The sequence below is a fragment of the Betta splendens genome, chromosome 4 (assembly GCF_900634795.4).
Source record: "Betta splendens chromosome 4, fBetSpl5.4, whole genome shotgun sequence".
NCBI classification, from domain to species: domain Eukaryota; kingdom Metazoa; phylum Chordata; class Actinopteri; order Anabantiformes; family Osphronemidae; genus Betta; species Betta splendens.
In genome coordinates, this window is record NC_040884.2 from 13,132,510 (window position 1) to 13,147,301 (window position 14,792).

At 50.8% G+C, this 14,792-nt stretch overlaps 2 protein-coding genes and 1 long non-coding RNA gene across 3 annotated transcripts; 1 reads left to right on the forward strand and 2 right to left on the reverse strand.

Annotated features, from left to right (window-relative positions):
* Positions 1–28: 28 nt before the first annotated feature.
* On the reverse strand, positions 29–2,513 carry LOC129603935 (uncharacterized). The gene is made up of 2 exons (XM_055507736.1): positions 1,525–2,513; positions 29–970 (listed from the first exon to the last, which is right to left on the reverse strand). Exon 1 carries the CDS (start codon positions 2,511–2,513, stop codon positions 1,611–1,613), a length of 903 nt encoding a protein of 300 aa, XP_055363711.1. The 3' UTR covers positions 29–970; positions 1,525–1,610.
* Positions 2,512–12,417, forward strand: gfod1 (glucose-fructose oxidoreductase domain containing 1). The gene is made up of 3 exons (XM_029149133.3): positions 2,512–2,764; positions 10,622–10,815; positions 10,902–12,417. Exons 1-3 carry the CDS (start codon positions 2,512–2,514, stop codon positions 11,634–11,636), a joined length of 1,182 nt encoding a protein of 393 aa, XP_029004966.1. The 3' UTR covers positions 11,637–12,417.
* Positions 5,517–6,701, reverse strand: LOC129603936 (uncharacterized). The gene is made up of 2 exons (XR_008694341.1): positions 6,400–6,701; positions 5,517–6,099 (listed from the first exon to the last, which is right to left on the reverse strand). It is a non-coding gene; the product is annotated as an uncharacterized LOC129603936 (long non-coding RNA).
* Positions 12,418–14,792: the final 2,375 nt, after the last annotated feature.

Genomic DNA, 14,792 nt, shown 5'->3' on the forward strand with positions numbered 1-14,792 from the left:
TCAATGAGCACATCACTGCTGACCCCACACAAACTGTTTAATCTCCTCCCCTTTGGCAGGCGCTACAGAGCTAGCTTTTAAACTCATTTTGCTACAGAGCTGTAGAATACGGACATTTTGACATTGAGATGAGTAATAATCCATGCTACACTAAGCTAATGTTTTACCATTAAATGACAAACGGTTCAGAACCATAGTTTGAAGGGTTGAATGCACAGGCGCCTTCCTCCACTAGATGGCGGCGTTGCATCCCACTGACACAAGTTCAGCTAAACCATGAGGCACATTAGGAAATATTCACAGACGCACAGTGAGGTACCTGTTCTGTTCTGAGCCATTGGTCTGACCATGAGGCGCTGCTGTGTAGGGTGTCAGGCTGCACCTCCCTCCCTCCATCCCATGGGACGATCAACCCCGGCTGCTCACGTGGCGCCTGTCTCATACCAGCATCTGACTCAGTCCGAGCGTGACTGTGACACAGTATGTTACAACATGATGCGCTTCATGTTTACACAACTCGTGGTTGTTCATAGTTCATCTTAGAGCTGCTCTCAGGTCTGCAGTATATGTTCAGTACGCGTGGTGCGCATCAAGGTGTTGACCTGTTTAAAGAAAGTTATGCATTGTATATTTTTATATAGTTGATTTTGTATTGCAACAAGTCAGGAACGTGTTTTCAAATAATCAAGGTTTTCAAAAAGATCTCAGCTGCTGGTTTCCTTGGTTTCAGCTAAAGGCTGTATTTAGTTTCTATTTATGCTTCACAGTTGACCTTTGACCTTTCACTCTGCGGCTGCCTTTCACCTCTGTCAGTTGCTCTGTGGGGCTCTTTTCTGTTCGTGACAGTTGAAGATGCACAAAATAAGCCTGTTTATAATCTTGCTGTGCATTGTTTATGCCTGGATCATATTGATTTGTGCTATGACGTCCAGCTTTTTCCATCTTCTGAAGCGTGTTTTGCTCCCATCACCTGATCACGGCAGAGAGTGGAGAGCGTTAAAATTGGAGTTGAACTGAACTGGATCCTAAAAGATGTAACAAAGAAGAAAGATCACAAAATACAACACAACTAAAACTAAATACTGTAACTGTTTGACACAGGAACCACTGTGACACCTACTATATTAATACATGTGACGCAGCGAGTCACCAGCCACACAGCCACCACTTAAACATCTTCTGTATGTGTCAATGGCTGCTGTCAGATCAGTGGTAGTAGTAATAGTAATAGTCATTTTATTGCCATTACACAAGTACTGTACGTCACAGCTTAGTGAGTAAGACTGGAAGGTAGAGGGTGGAAGGAACATTTAGGCTCCTGATATGATGACTAGTCACAGTTCAGGACAGGAAGACAGTATATATAAAAATATTAATAAAACAAAATAATAATAACACTTTTACTGACCGTTGCTCACAGTTCAACAATTTTACAACCAAATCTTTGATCAATAGAAAATAAGTCAAACACAGTCCTGATCCACACATCATATGTAAATTATTAGCATTATTGCACTTCATTACCTCTTTGTCCCACAGAGTTGTGGTGATCGTACTCTGTGTTGTGACCTGACGTTTCTGTGTATTTCTCTGCAGCTTCTCCGTCTGCTTTAATTCCTTCCGGGGCCTGAAGGGTTAATGTGTGGAGGAGAGCGCAGCGAGAGCTTGGTCAAGTGGAGAATAAACCCGGAAATAGAAAGATTGTCGCCATACGCCGCACGTTGTACCACTACGAACACTAACAACAATAATACTTGTATAAATGTTAATACTAATATGATTTTCCATTTCATGAACACTAGGCGCGTGACGCTTCGAAGATTGGATGTAATAACTAAGATTATTTTGGTCCGTGTGTGAGCAAAATAGGCGTCCTCATTATGAGGGGAAGCTTTGTATTCACTGTGTTCACGTCTCTGCGCAGAAACGGTCCCGATACAAAAACAGACTAAGACGAGACGCGTAGCGTGGGTGCTCTTATTTTGAAATTGCTGCACGCTTAGCGCTTCCGGCCTCGTAGTCCACCTTGACGGCGCAGGTCTAAGGAGCACTCGGAGCAAAGCGCCGCCGCCGCCGCCGCCGCGTCGTCCTGCGGGTAGCGGACAGAAGCAGCGTCTCTGTCGCCTCCGCGTCGCGTCCGGGTGTCGTTTCTTCTGCGTGGCGTCGTCTAGGCGGAAGCCGCAGCCCTTTTGGAGGGAGGTGACATGCCCTTCACCGCTCGGCGCAGGCGGTGCGCGGATCGCTGCCGCAGCCCGGAATGGTGCGTTTAAATCGGCCCTTCTCACCGTGAGCGGCCCGGTTCGGCTCTCCATCTTCCCCGGGCGGACGGCGGCGGCACACGCCCGACCGCGGGCGGAGCAGGCGGCGCAATGCAGCAGCACAGCGGGCGTTTGGCTGCAGGTGGATGGGAAACCTGACGGTCCCGCCGCTGCCGCAGCGCCGCGAGTCATCGGAAACCCCATAGACAGACACGCAGACCGACCCACCGACGCGCACGAACACGGCCGAGCCATGCTTCCAGGGGTCGGCGTGTTCGGCACCAGCCTGACCGCCAGGGTGATCATCCCGCTGCTGAAGAACGAGGGCTTCGCCGTCAAGGCGCTGTGGGGCCGGACGCAGGAGGAGGCGGAGGAGCTGGCCAAGGAGATGAACGTGCCGTTCTACACCAACCGGATCGACGACGTCCTGCTGCATCAGGACGTGGACCTGGTCTGCATCAACCTGCCGCCGCCTCTGACGCGGCAGATCGCGGTCAAAACGCTGGGTGAGTGCTGCTGGTGGGGGAGGCGGGGGGGTGATGCTGAGGGGCCGATGCTGCCACTCATCCTGTTACGTGTCAGCTCTGGGTCAGAGACTCCCGCTGAGCTCTGAGGCTGGTGCCGGTAGAGCGGCTGCTTCAGGGGCCAAAGTCCAAGGTGGGGAAACAACAGAGTTTAACACTAGGAGTCCCAGCAGGACTATCCAAGGATGGGTCCAGAGACCCGAATCACTTTAGCTAACATCCTAAATGAGCCATGAACGGCACCGGGACGTCGTGTGACTGGGACCCACCCACCCTCGGTCTGCGTGGGGCCAGATGCTCGTACAGGAGTTGGACAGACTTGGATGGAAACCGGACGCAGACAAAGACCTGCTGCTCCACTTTAAATGTGGAGCAGGGCAGCTTCTTTGGGAGATCACATCACATGTGGGAGGCGGCGTGAAAGGAGACGCTCCGCTCCGCCGGCGGCCGCCGTAAGAGGTCAGACGTGTGACCTGCAAAGCGGACGGGTCCAAAGATGCAAAACTCAGGGAGGAAGTGGCTCGCGGCTGCTCAGCAAACACGTCGGCTCGAGGACAGAGGCAGATCGGGCTTGGTTCATGGCTTCTTGCAGCGTAAAGTAGGTTTTCGTGCTGACAAAAAGCCGCCGAGCGTGAGGATTCGCTCCCAGGGGTCAAAGCGCGTTGGCTGCAGCGGCGGCAGGTGAGGTCTGTGAAGGGACGTGTGTGTAACCCACACCTCTGTCCTGGCACCGTCACAGAGCCACTGTGGCTCCTTTCACTCTCACACTGTCGCCTTGTTCGCTGCACTGGCCTGAGCCCATGCCGTGGAGCGGCAGCACAGGCGCCAAGCTGTTTCCCCGCACACGCGGCGCTAGCGGGTTGCTGTGCGCGAGCGACGGCGTCCCAGTCAACCTGTGGTTTGTGTTTTGTTGTTTTTTTTTTTTGTTTTTTTTCTCAGAACAAGCAGCAACTTATCAGCTTTGCTAAGTCCCAACATGAGACCTGAGGCCCCGTGATGCAAACGGGCCACGACGGGTGGAGTGAAGGCCGATGACGGGAGCTGCGCACGTCTCGGTTCGTGGGGTGTGACGCCGCAGAAACCAACTTCCTGTTCCGTGGGGGCGCGAGCCGATCTCGTCGGCTGTGGAGCTGTTCCTAGTTGTTTTAGCGCTGCCCGATCGTTAATAGTCCTCGTGGAAAAACGCCGTGCGCCGCGACCAACTCGATCCACGCGTTGTTCTGGTTTGACCTCCTCACACGTCGCCTCACCACAAACAGGTCGTTCCCGTTTGGCAGAGCTGCTGCTTTCGCCTTCCTCGTCCTCCTCCTCTGACTGTGGCGGCGTCCCGAGGCGTGTGGCGTCACAGGTGTGTGTCCTGGGCCGACGTGAGGCTGGAGCCGGCGTTTCTCGGCCGCTGGGTCGTGAAAGGTCCACTTCCTAACTGAGCCGAGCGGAGGCCGGCTCAGTGCAGACAGAGGATGCGGGTCACTGGGTAACAGGGCAGAGCACTTGTCATATTAACGTCATTCCGACCTCCGCTCCATGTGATGCAGGTCTTCTTTCAGCCTCGTCGTGACGTGCGCCTGGAAACAGCAAGCGCGCGCTCTTATTTTGGTGACACCTCCGCGGGGCCACGGGAGGCGATGTGAGAGCTGAAGTGAAACGCAAGACGAGTTTCAGGTGCAGAGTTCTGTTCTGACGGAGCGTGAGGGAGGAAGTGGTGAGGAGGGGACTTCAGATGGGCTCTGTGATGGGAAGCGGGACGACAGGAAGTGGGGCCTTGTTCAGTCACTGGTGTAAATTCTGTTATTACACAAATCCTAAATCACAGGGCTGAACAGGAATGAAATGAAGTCATTCACCAGTGTTCTTGCTCATAATGAGCTCCTCTCTAACGGTCTCTGGCGTCGTGATGGCCGCTCGGCGTTAGTGACTTCGCAGCACTTTGTGCCTTTGAGCTCATTGTTTTGGGTGAAACCAGTTTAAGGTGACGCGTATTTAGTCACCTGATCTGTCTCCACCTGCTTTAAACATGGACCCTCCAGGGCTGCAGCTGTGCATGTGTAGCACCACCAGACATTCGCCGCCACGATGATGTCGCGCAAACAGCGCAGCTCCTAAACTGCCTCAACAGCCACACGTTTGGCGTCGACCCTGTTTAATGAGTTGACCTCAACTAGAGATGTTAAACACCCTGTATGAACTCTGACCCAGTGGAACCAGGCTCATGTGTCTGCCGGTTTCTGCTTCTGTGACTGGGCCAGTCCTCCGACAGGCGGCAAGGCCTCGCTGCCGCTCTCGGGCTGCTTTCCCACTGGTTCACGTTCACGTTCTCCTGATACCCATTAAAATGCTAATGAGGGCCTGGGAGCGCGTGAGGGAGTGGAAGGGCTGGAGGAGCGGCGGCGAGGAGGCCGCTCGCGCCGTGACAGTCCCTTTGTGTGCGCGATGAATGGCTGAAAGGAGGCGTCTCTGTCGGTGAAGTGAGCATTCCCCAAAAACGCTGGGATCTAGAAGTCCCCCCCCCCCCCCCACACGGCTCCATCCTTTCTCCTCGTGGAGCTTTTAGGGGCTGATATGGGGCAGAACAATTGCATTTGTTTCACCTTGAATCCAGGGGAAAAAAGAGGCGAGCTTTTGATGCGGAATTCTATCCAGTGAGTTTAGAAGCTGGGATAGAGGCCAGGGAAGAGTCAGGAATAACTCACTGTGCTAATAGCTGCTGTAATAAAGTAGAAACCAGCACTATAGGTTCAGTTGAATAATATAAAACTATTATATTTATTGAATAACATCAACATTAGGTAATGTGCAAAAAGAAATTGGAGAAAAAGTAAGATGAATCATCAAAGCAGTGGGGACGCATCCTCTGTCACTGCCAGTTTCTAGGAGCATCAGCTGTTTTCCTGCGGCGCTGCTCAGCCCTGTGCCTTCGTCAGGACCGCGTGATGACGTCGACGCATCGCAGCTTTAAATACCTCAGCGATGAGGCCGAACGCAGTCCCCGTCTCTCCCCCCAGCGAGCGCCTCCGTCGTGTGCTCAGATGTCTGTTGTGGCAGCACCTGTCTCTCCTAATTGGTCGTCAGGGACCGAGGACACGAGGCAGCTGCACGCGTGAGAGCAGAGGTGACGCTGTCTCAGGCCCCGACGACGGTAACTGTTGCGGTACTAACGTGTCGTCTTGGTTTTTATGCCCTGATTGGCTCTGGGGCTGCGAGCAGCAGCGCTTGCATGCAACAGGAAGTGACATTTCGGAGTCGTGGCTTCCTGTGGGGCGTGGGATGCGTGCAGACCACGTGTCTGTGTTGACACGGAGGATTCTTCTGATCATTTCCTGCCGAGAACAGAAAGAAACGTGAGGTTTCTGCTGCTCGCTGTATGTCTCACCTTGGTTATATGTTCATATGTCAGATCCAGGTTGTTCCTACAGTCCAACACTGACTTGTTTACCCACAGGGCTATAATAACGTAACCTCCTGAAGTCAGGTCAGTTAAAAGTATTGAGACCATAGCTTCTCTCAGGGTGAACGGATCACTTGTTGTCTTTTGTGATTGTTTGTTCAGCAGTGAGGAAGTCGTGTCAGTGGAAAACAGCCTGTATGCAAATGAGCTCATCACCTATTAAAGTCGTTACCTGGTTCCTGCAGAGTGGACTTTCCTTGGTTTGGTCCCGTCGTGTTCTGGCTCCTCAGCGCTCTCTTACCTTTAATGTACGGGACACTCTGCTCCACTGACAGGAAGCCAGCGACCGGCTGGCGTTTTCCTCCTCCTCTGCTGCTGAGGCTGCTTTAAACCCACCCTGACTCCAGCGCTTTGCTAAGACCGCTGAGCAGACCTTGGGTCAGATAATAGATAACATCTGTCCAGCTGCAGGAACGAGCCTTTTCACGACAGCATAAAGTGCGTCGGGGCTCCTTCCTGCTGGCGTCAGCCCGTACGCCGATGATAAGCGGTGGTTTTGCATACAGTAAACCACAGACAGTAATCTACTCATCTAGTCAAATCCTCAGGCAGCCACAGGCAGGTGGACTTGTTTGAATGACAGGCGTGATGATTGGAAATAGGCTGTAATGTAAAGGTTAAAGGTCATGAGTCACCTATTATAGTTGTAGTGCTGCTCATGGCTCAGACAGCAATATATATTCTGATACTTGGTGGTGCAGATACTATCATCTATTATTCAGCTGTGTGTGTGTGTGTGTGTGTGTGTGTGTGTGTGTGTGTGTGTGTGTGTGTGTGTGTGTGTGTGTGTGTGGTGATGAGAGGAGTGATACTGTACATGAAGTAATTAGCCCCTGGAGCAGCTCTGGAGTGGCAGGAGAAGGACACACACACACACGCACACGCACGCACACACACACACACACACACACACACACACACACACACACACACACACACACACACACACACACACACACACACACACACACTGTTGACTTTTTAATAATGATTAACTTTAGCTCAGCTTAGTATTAGTAGGACTTGCTTTTATATGATGATGGCCTTAATGGACAACTCCATAATATTGGGCTCATGTCAGTTGTTCCTGGTTTTGCACCACCCTTAACATTCACCACTGCTTTGGTAATCATCCGTCTTCACATCAGGTTAATGGCAGCACTTAAACACACAGGCTTCTTGGAAACCAGGGGCATCAGCAGAAGGCAAGCGGCTGAGTGAGCGATGCTGGTCATCATTCATAGCTGAGCACTAATGGACTGAAACACAGACAGACACGCGTGCGGCCACTGCTGTAGCGTTCCCATCGGTGCGTTAAAGAGCCTCCATCCAGCCGCCCGCCTTCTGCTTCAGGAGACTGTGTGAGCCTGAATTCGGACGTGGAATGCTTTCAGATGCTCCACATCACACCGATAAGTGATTGATGCCAGTGTTTGCTGAGCCTCTGATGGTTTTAATGGGTCATAGTAGTCAGAGGAGGGTTCACTGGGAGGCTGATGTTCACCGTATGTTGACCGGCCCTTCCACCTTGTTGCTGCTGTAACACACACACAGCCCGCTGCCAACAGTAAGAGGCTTTATGTACGTGTTGTCATGGCAACGGTGTTGGCTAGTGGGGCCCCAGTTGAAATGTGGCACTCAAACCCCAGAGACCAGGGAGACGAACGTGAGGTTTTACACAGAGGGTTTAAAGAAATGACCTGATCATTTGAAAAATAAAAACTGCTTCTAGATGAATGACATCTAGGATGAAGGACGAGCCTGGTCTGTGTATCAGCAGCCTCTGCTTCGCTCTGAAGCTTTAGAAACTTTAATAGACGAATAACTACTGTAAGATAGTGTGATTACTACTAATAACTAGTACCAGAACTGATGGTGTGTGTGTGTGTGTGTGTGTGTGTGTGTGTGTGTGTGTGTGTGTGTGTGTGTATGTGTGTATGTGTGTGTGTGTGTGTGTGTGTGTGTGTGTGTGTGTGTGTGTGTGTGTGTGTGTGTGTATTCAGCAACTACGGCCACTTCTCAATCTAAGTTCGATGTGGGGTCTAGTTCTGGTTGGTTCCTGGTCTCCTGTAGTTAAGGACTGTGAAGGACAGCAGATGTGCTGCTGGAGCTGGATCAGAGGGATCAGATCTTCCCTGATGTTGCCTCCTTCAGGAACGGGTCTGTTGGATGCTCTGGACAAACAAGCCCGCTGCGCCACTGTTAGCTCAGCTCACAGGTCTGGTCGAGTCCGTGCTGCAGGACAGGCTGAGAATGTCCATCAAGCCGAGTGTCTGGACCTTCCCATCAGAAGGCTCAGGTCACTCGTGTGATTACAGCCTTGTTCCACAGACTAATGTTTGCTCTCACACACACATTCAGTCCGTAGACAGACAGCGTGTGTCTGCGTCACACTGTGTAAAACCACGTGCTTGTTGTTGTTCTCACGACGCGTTCGTGGTCTCTCACTGCCGTTGTCGGTACCTGTCCTTCCTCCGGACCCTGGGTGTGTCCTCTTGACCTCTGCCCTGCAGGAGAGGCATGCCTCCCTCTCCCAACCCGTTCCTCGAGCTTTTCTACTTGTGGCCTGCTCATTTGCAGTTCCCTCTGCGGCCATTGGTCCCAGCATCACGTTGGGGAGCTGTGATCTGGGGACGTGGACTCTGTTTGTATCGCTGCTCCCGCCACAATAACCCGTAACAATGGACAATGAATGATCACAGCGCGTGACGTGGCCTCGCCCTCACTCAGCGGCCGAGCTTCCTGCACCGTCACCACTTCCAGCCTTTCCTTCCTTCATACCAGACACTGGAGGTGTGAACGCCACAAAGAGGCGCAACCTGTTCGTCCTGCTGCTCCGGAACCTTTTAAATGAAGGCAGGCCTTGAGGGAAAGCTGCATTCCTGATGGTCGTATCAAACTAAAACGATAAACAGTGAAGCATGTGTGACGGCATCGTTTAAACCTCTGCTATTGTCAGCGTCTGTGGAAGAACAGCAGTGTCTTCGTGTTCTGGGTCATAAACCATGCGGCATAAAGTGCTGCCAGTGCTGATGCCAGTGGCTGATGTTTAACCATGCACATCTGTGATGAGCACTGGACCGGTCATGTGTTCATCCACTTCTCTTTAAGTGTCTCTGATGAGATGTTTTTCACAAACGTCTCTGTTCACTGTCGGATTCTCTGGCTGCGAACGTCTGAACGTTTGGTTTGAAGATTTAAGGCCTCGGGTCTGTGAGACGACGGGATGTCATTTCAGGCTGAGGTGAGCTGATTCCCTCTGACAGGAAGTGGCTCCCCTGCACATCAGACGCCTGAAGGCTGCTACTGAGGGAACGACTGGGCTCCACCTGCTCTGCTCAGTGTCTCTGATCAGAACAAATGATTCTTTACACCTTGATGATGCCTTAATAGCTTTAAATGGGACCTTGTTGTAATGAGCAACTGCTTTTTGCTCATGACATGATTCTCCTGCTGTCAGCTGATCGTTTTTCTTTTCACTTCTTCTACAGCATCAGCATCTTTGTCGTCACAGCCTCCTGCTTAGAGATGTTTTGGACATGAATTATGGATGTTGAAGTACTGAGTTGAAGGTTTTATCTTTTCCCACAGGGCAGGACTTTAGCTTTGAGCTGAGCTTCAGTTCATGAAATGAATATTGTCACATTGTTTTTCATCCCTACATCCTCTTTTGACACCTTTATGCTCAGGTGTAGTAAGAACCTCCAGCTGTGGCTGAACGGCTCTGATGATTCAACAGGCTGCTGGTCTGAGCAGCCTCGACCTTTCTGAGCTTTATGTGGAGATAAAGGTCCTTGTTTCTATGTCTGACCCTTGTTCATGGTTGAAGTGCTGCTGCAGATCAGTGACATAGAGCTTTAGGCCTTTTACAGTAGCAGCTAGCCAACGCGTGAAGGCGAGATCAATATGAGCCAGTGTGTAACATCTAGTCCTTACCTAGCGCACAGCGGGGCAGCTGTTGTTCTGTATGAGTTGGGTGGTACGTGGCACCTCTCAGAACTGGGTCAGGGGGATTAATTATTGGGCCTGGTGATCTGGAGCTAATGGCAGATTAGCATGGGGCGTTTCAGCAGCTGAAATGCCCTGAGACAGCGCCGGAGTGGACGGGTCGGCTGGTTTTCACACCCTGCTCTAGTGAAGGCTTCTAATGACCTGGTCCAGGAATTATAAGTCGGTTATTCTAGGATCTGTATCAGTGCATTGTTTCTTCAGGGGATGCTTTCAAGATGAGAGGATATTACAGTATGCCTGGGAGGATAAACCTCTCTCTCTCTCTCTCTCTCTCTCTCTCTCTCTCTCTCTCTCTCTTTTCTTCTAAAGCAGAGAATCCTGTCAGAATTCAGCAAACTATTCGCTTGACTAATTCTCGGCTCTCTCTCTCCTTCCTTTTGAAGGCATTGGAAAGAACGTGATCTGTGACAGGACAGCCACGCCTCTGGATGCCTTCAGAATGATGTCAGCTGCCCAGTACTACCCCAAGCTGCTGAGCATCATGGGAAACGTGCTGCGCTTCCTGCCAGCCTTTGTTCGGATGAAAGAACTCCTGGAGGAGGGCTACATCGGGGAGCTTCTGGTCTGTGAGGCCCAGGTAATACGACAGCGATGCGTCTCAGCTGTTGTCCTGACGACGATGTGACAGAATGACCTCATGTGTTCCCCCTCCGGTCCCTAAAGGTCCACAGTGGGAGTCTCCTGGGGAAGAAGTACAACTGGAGCTGTGACGACCTGATGGGAGGAGGCGGCCTGCACTCTGTGGGCAGTTACATCATCGACCTCCTCACGTTTCTGACGGGGCAGCGTGCGGCCAAAGTCCACGGCTTCCTCAAGACGTTCGTCAAGCAGACGGACCACATCAGGGGCATCCGTCAGATCACCAGCGACGACTTCTGCACCTTCCAGATGGCACTCGAAGGAGGCGCCTGCTGCACCGTCACGCTGAACTTCAACGTCCCGGGGGAGTTTCGCCAGGAGGTGATCGTCGTGGGGACCGTTGGCCGGCTGACGGTCACGGGGACGGACCTTTACGGACAGAAGAACAACGGTACCGCGGGCCGCGGGCCGGAGCTGCTGCTCAAAGACAGCACCCCTCTGGAGAAGGCTTCCCTCCCGGAGAAGGCCTTCAGCGACATCCCGGCCCCGTACCTCACTGGGATGATCCGTATGATCCAGGCGGTGCGCTTGGCCTTCCAGGACCAGGAGGACCGGCGCACGTGGGACGGGAGGCCTCTGACCATGGCCGCCACGTTCGAGGACTGCCTTTATGCGCTTTGCGTGGTGGACACCATCAAGAAGTCCAATCAGTGTGGCGAATGGCAGAACATTGCGGTGATGACGGAGGAGCCCGAGGTCAGCCCGGCCTACCTGATCAGCGAAGCAATGCGGCGGAGTAGGATGTCGCTGTACTGTTAGCGCAGCAGGTCAGATCTGCTGAGTCATGGTTTCCTGCCGCGCTGCCTCCACAGTGTGGGACAAACCGTGTGTTTAGTACTCTTTTATTTATGAGGAAGTCATTCCTGTTTATTATTATTATTATTATTATTATTATTATTGAGTGGAGATGAGTGACCCGGTGCCATCTGGGAGTCTTCACCTCACACTGTGGGTCCGAACTCAAACAGCCAAGGAAGAACGGGCCGCTCTGGTTCCGTCAAGTGAATGTTACAAAGACGTCCGTGTCGATAGCGTCAGCGTCCGTTGCTTCTCTGTGTGTGATACAAGTGAACAGATCTACGGATCTGGTTTCATGCAATGATGCGTTACAGAAAAGCTGTAACATGTGGGAGACATCAGTCGGACGCGTTTGTGCTGAAGCCTCCTTTACAGAGATGCAGGCAACTTCATGGAAGTTAATGAAAGGATGGAACAGATCCGTCTTTGCTTCAGTGTCTTCCCTCTTAATCTGCTGTGACACGTGACTGAGGCCACTGATCCTGATTCAAGGTGCAGCTACTTAAATCGCGCCAGTCACCGTGAGTGGAGTTCTGCGGCTGGTGATTAGTGTTTGTGACTTTTCAGTTCAGTTCCACCTTTAACAGGTTGCTTCTGATTTCACTGTTTTCATATTAAGCTCCATACGTTTTCATATTTGCAAATGCACACAAAAGTGTCACATTTACTTATTGACAGTGTGTGAATATATGATTACTGCTGTTTTTGCAACTGCGGCTTTTTTTTAACCGTAGGGGAAAAATCAGCATCATCAGATTTATCCTTAAAGGCATCGTTTCTATGTTGTGTATGCAGCTACACTGAATCTGAGTCTTGTCAGAATAGACAGCACCAGGTTTGACAACCTGCGAGCCAAACCATTGGTTTTTCTTTGTGTAGTTCTTAAACTTTGCTCAAATACTCCATAAGTGACAACTACTGAAAATGTAGATATGAAACATTGTAAACCTCCTCACCTGAATACCGTATGTGTTCGTTTGTCTAAACAGAGAAGTTGATGAACCACCTGCAGTGTCACTGGGAGCACTCAGCTCCTCACGCCTCAATTTCGACCAAATGAGTCTCGTTTCTGAGTAAATGAAAGCTTTATGTCTGATCAGGCCTCAGACAGAATCCCGCAGATCCATGCTGCCGTCCATTGATCATGAGAATATTCATGACGTATTGTGTTAGTGTTTTGATTTAAGGTCAGGAGCCTGAGCCTAGCGGAGCCTGCAGTGAAGCAGTCCAGTGCTGATAAGCTATCTGTGTTTAGATAAGCATGGACCTTATCATGCACATATAGACTTTCCCCCTTGTCTGATAATAAATAAATCTGGAGCTCAGGTTTGATGAGGCTGCAGCAGGAGAAGCAGATACTTTATGGAGAACAGGAAGTGAACGGAGCAAGTCAGTTGGTGCAAAGAGTGGTTCAGTCCACAAAGGTTCAATGTCAGGTGGTAACTTCAGACAGCTGCTTAAATACTTAGAAGTATTTAATCCATCAGCTGAAAGATCCAGAATGTTCGTTTCCAAGTAAACTTCCACACAATTTACACACACAAAATCACTTGTGCACCCAAGGGCAAACTTGAACCTTTAATTACATTAGACTCCAAACATTTCCAGTCTGACGTAAGCCACAGCATCATGGCTCGAATCTTCCCATTACCCCAAACTACGCACACAGTGCATCGCATAATAGAGCCAGTGTGTCTCAATCGGACATCAGATGAACTAAGGCCAGAGGTGAGATGCACCAGAACCTAGAGGCTCCGGCGTCTCCTGCTGGAATCATGGCTTCACTGCTTCATGTCCATCATCGTAGCTCAGCAGGCGTCTGTGGCACCTGCGCTGACTCTGCACTGACTCTGCACTGACTCAGGCTGGATGACGAGGAGTGCAGGGTTTTGTTTGACGATGTTCTAATAATGAGATGACCCTTTACTGCATATTATGAACCATGTGCACTGAGAAACGCACTGAATATGCGTTAACGGCACCTGCAATGAGCTGTAGAGGATCCACTGTGTGTTTGTGACAGCGTCATGCGTTTGTTCCACAGTATCGACCGATTTCCTGAGTTCTCTTGAGTTGAATCACTGAACCTATGTTTACTGGCGCGTCCAACTGATGTGGAACGGATGTTGAAGCGCAGGACTCACTCCGCACAGACTGAATCCTTGACTTCTAGGTGCGTCCAACGGTCCAACCTTGTTGTGACCCAGCGTTCATGCGTTAAGCCGCTTCTTCTCGCTGTGCCAGCGTTCACAACCCGCTGAGGAACGGCCCGCTGGACGTGGGATAGGCCCCGCACTGTTCAGTTTGGGGATGTGCAGCCTCAAAGAGGCGCCTCTTCTGCCCGTGGAGACCGTTGCTTAGCAACCAGAAGGGATGCTGCTAGTCATTCCTAACCGTCCACCACCAGCCCAGAGCATGAAGCAGACGTAGGTTTTAGAGTCCGTCCGTTGCTGCCGCCACTTTCTCGCTGTGTGTCAGGTTGAAGCCTGGAGGACGAGCTCACTGGTGCTTCTGCAGCAAACCAAGTAACCATAGCAACCCCTTTATTAAACCCTAACCACACACACACATTCCTTTCCTCAGCTGGTTTGTGAATGCTGATAAAACCCTCTTGATGCTGTACCGTGACTATATCCAATATTTATTGTTGTGTATGTATATGTGTCGCATGGACCTCTGGACATTCTGTAAACACGTATTTATCTAGAAGATGTACCTGTAGGACTAATTTATACTTTTATCCGTTAAGGACGGTAAGACATTAAAGAGGCCACATGGTGGAGCTGCACTGTCAAGTGTGATAGCATTGGCCCTCTCCCCCTCTCTCCCTCTCTCCCTCCCTTCCCTTCTTTTTTATGTTATTGGACTGTACTTTCTTTTAGCTTTTAGTGATTTACTGTCTCATCCCCTGGCGCTCAGCTTTGTGTGTGTGTGTGTGTGTGTGTGTGCGTGTGTGCGTGTGTGATGGTTTACAGCTACAGCACTTGTCTAATGCTGCAGTTTCTATTGAATAAAACTTGTGTACATCTATGTTCACTCTAATTTCTTCCTCCAGTATCTAAAGGACAGATTAATTGATTATGAACGTGTAATTCATTCAGTCCTTCGGGCGTGTGC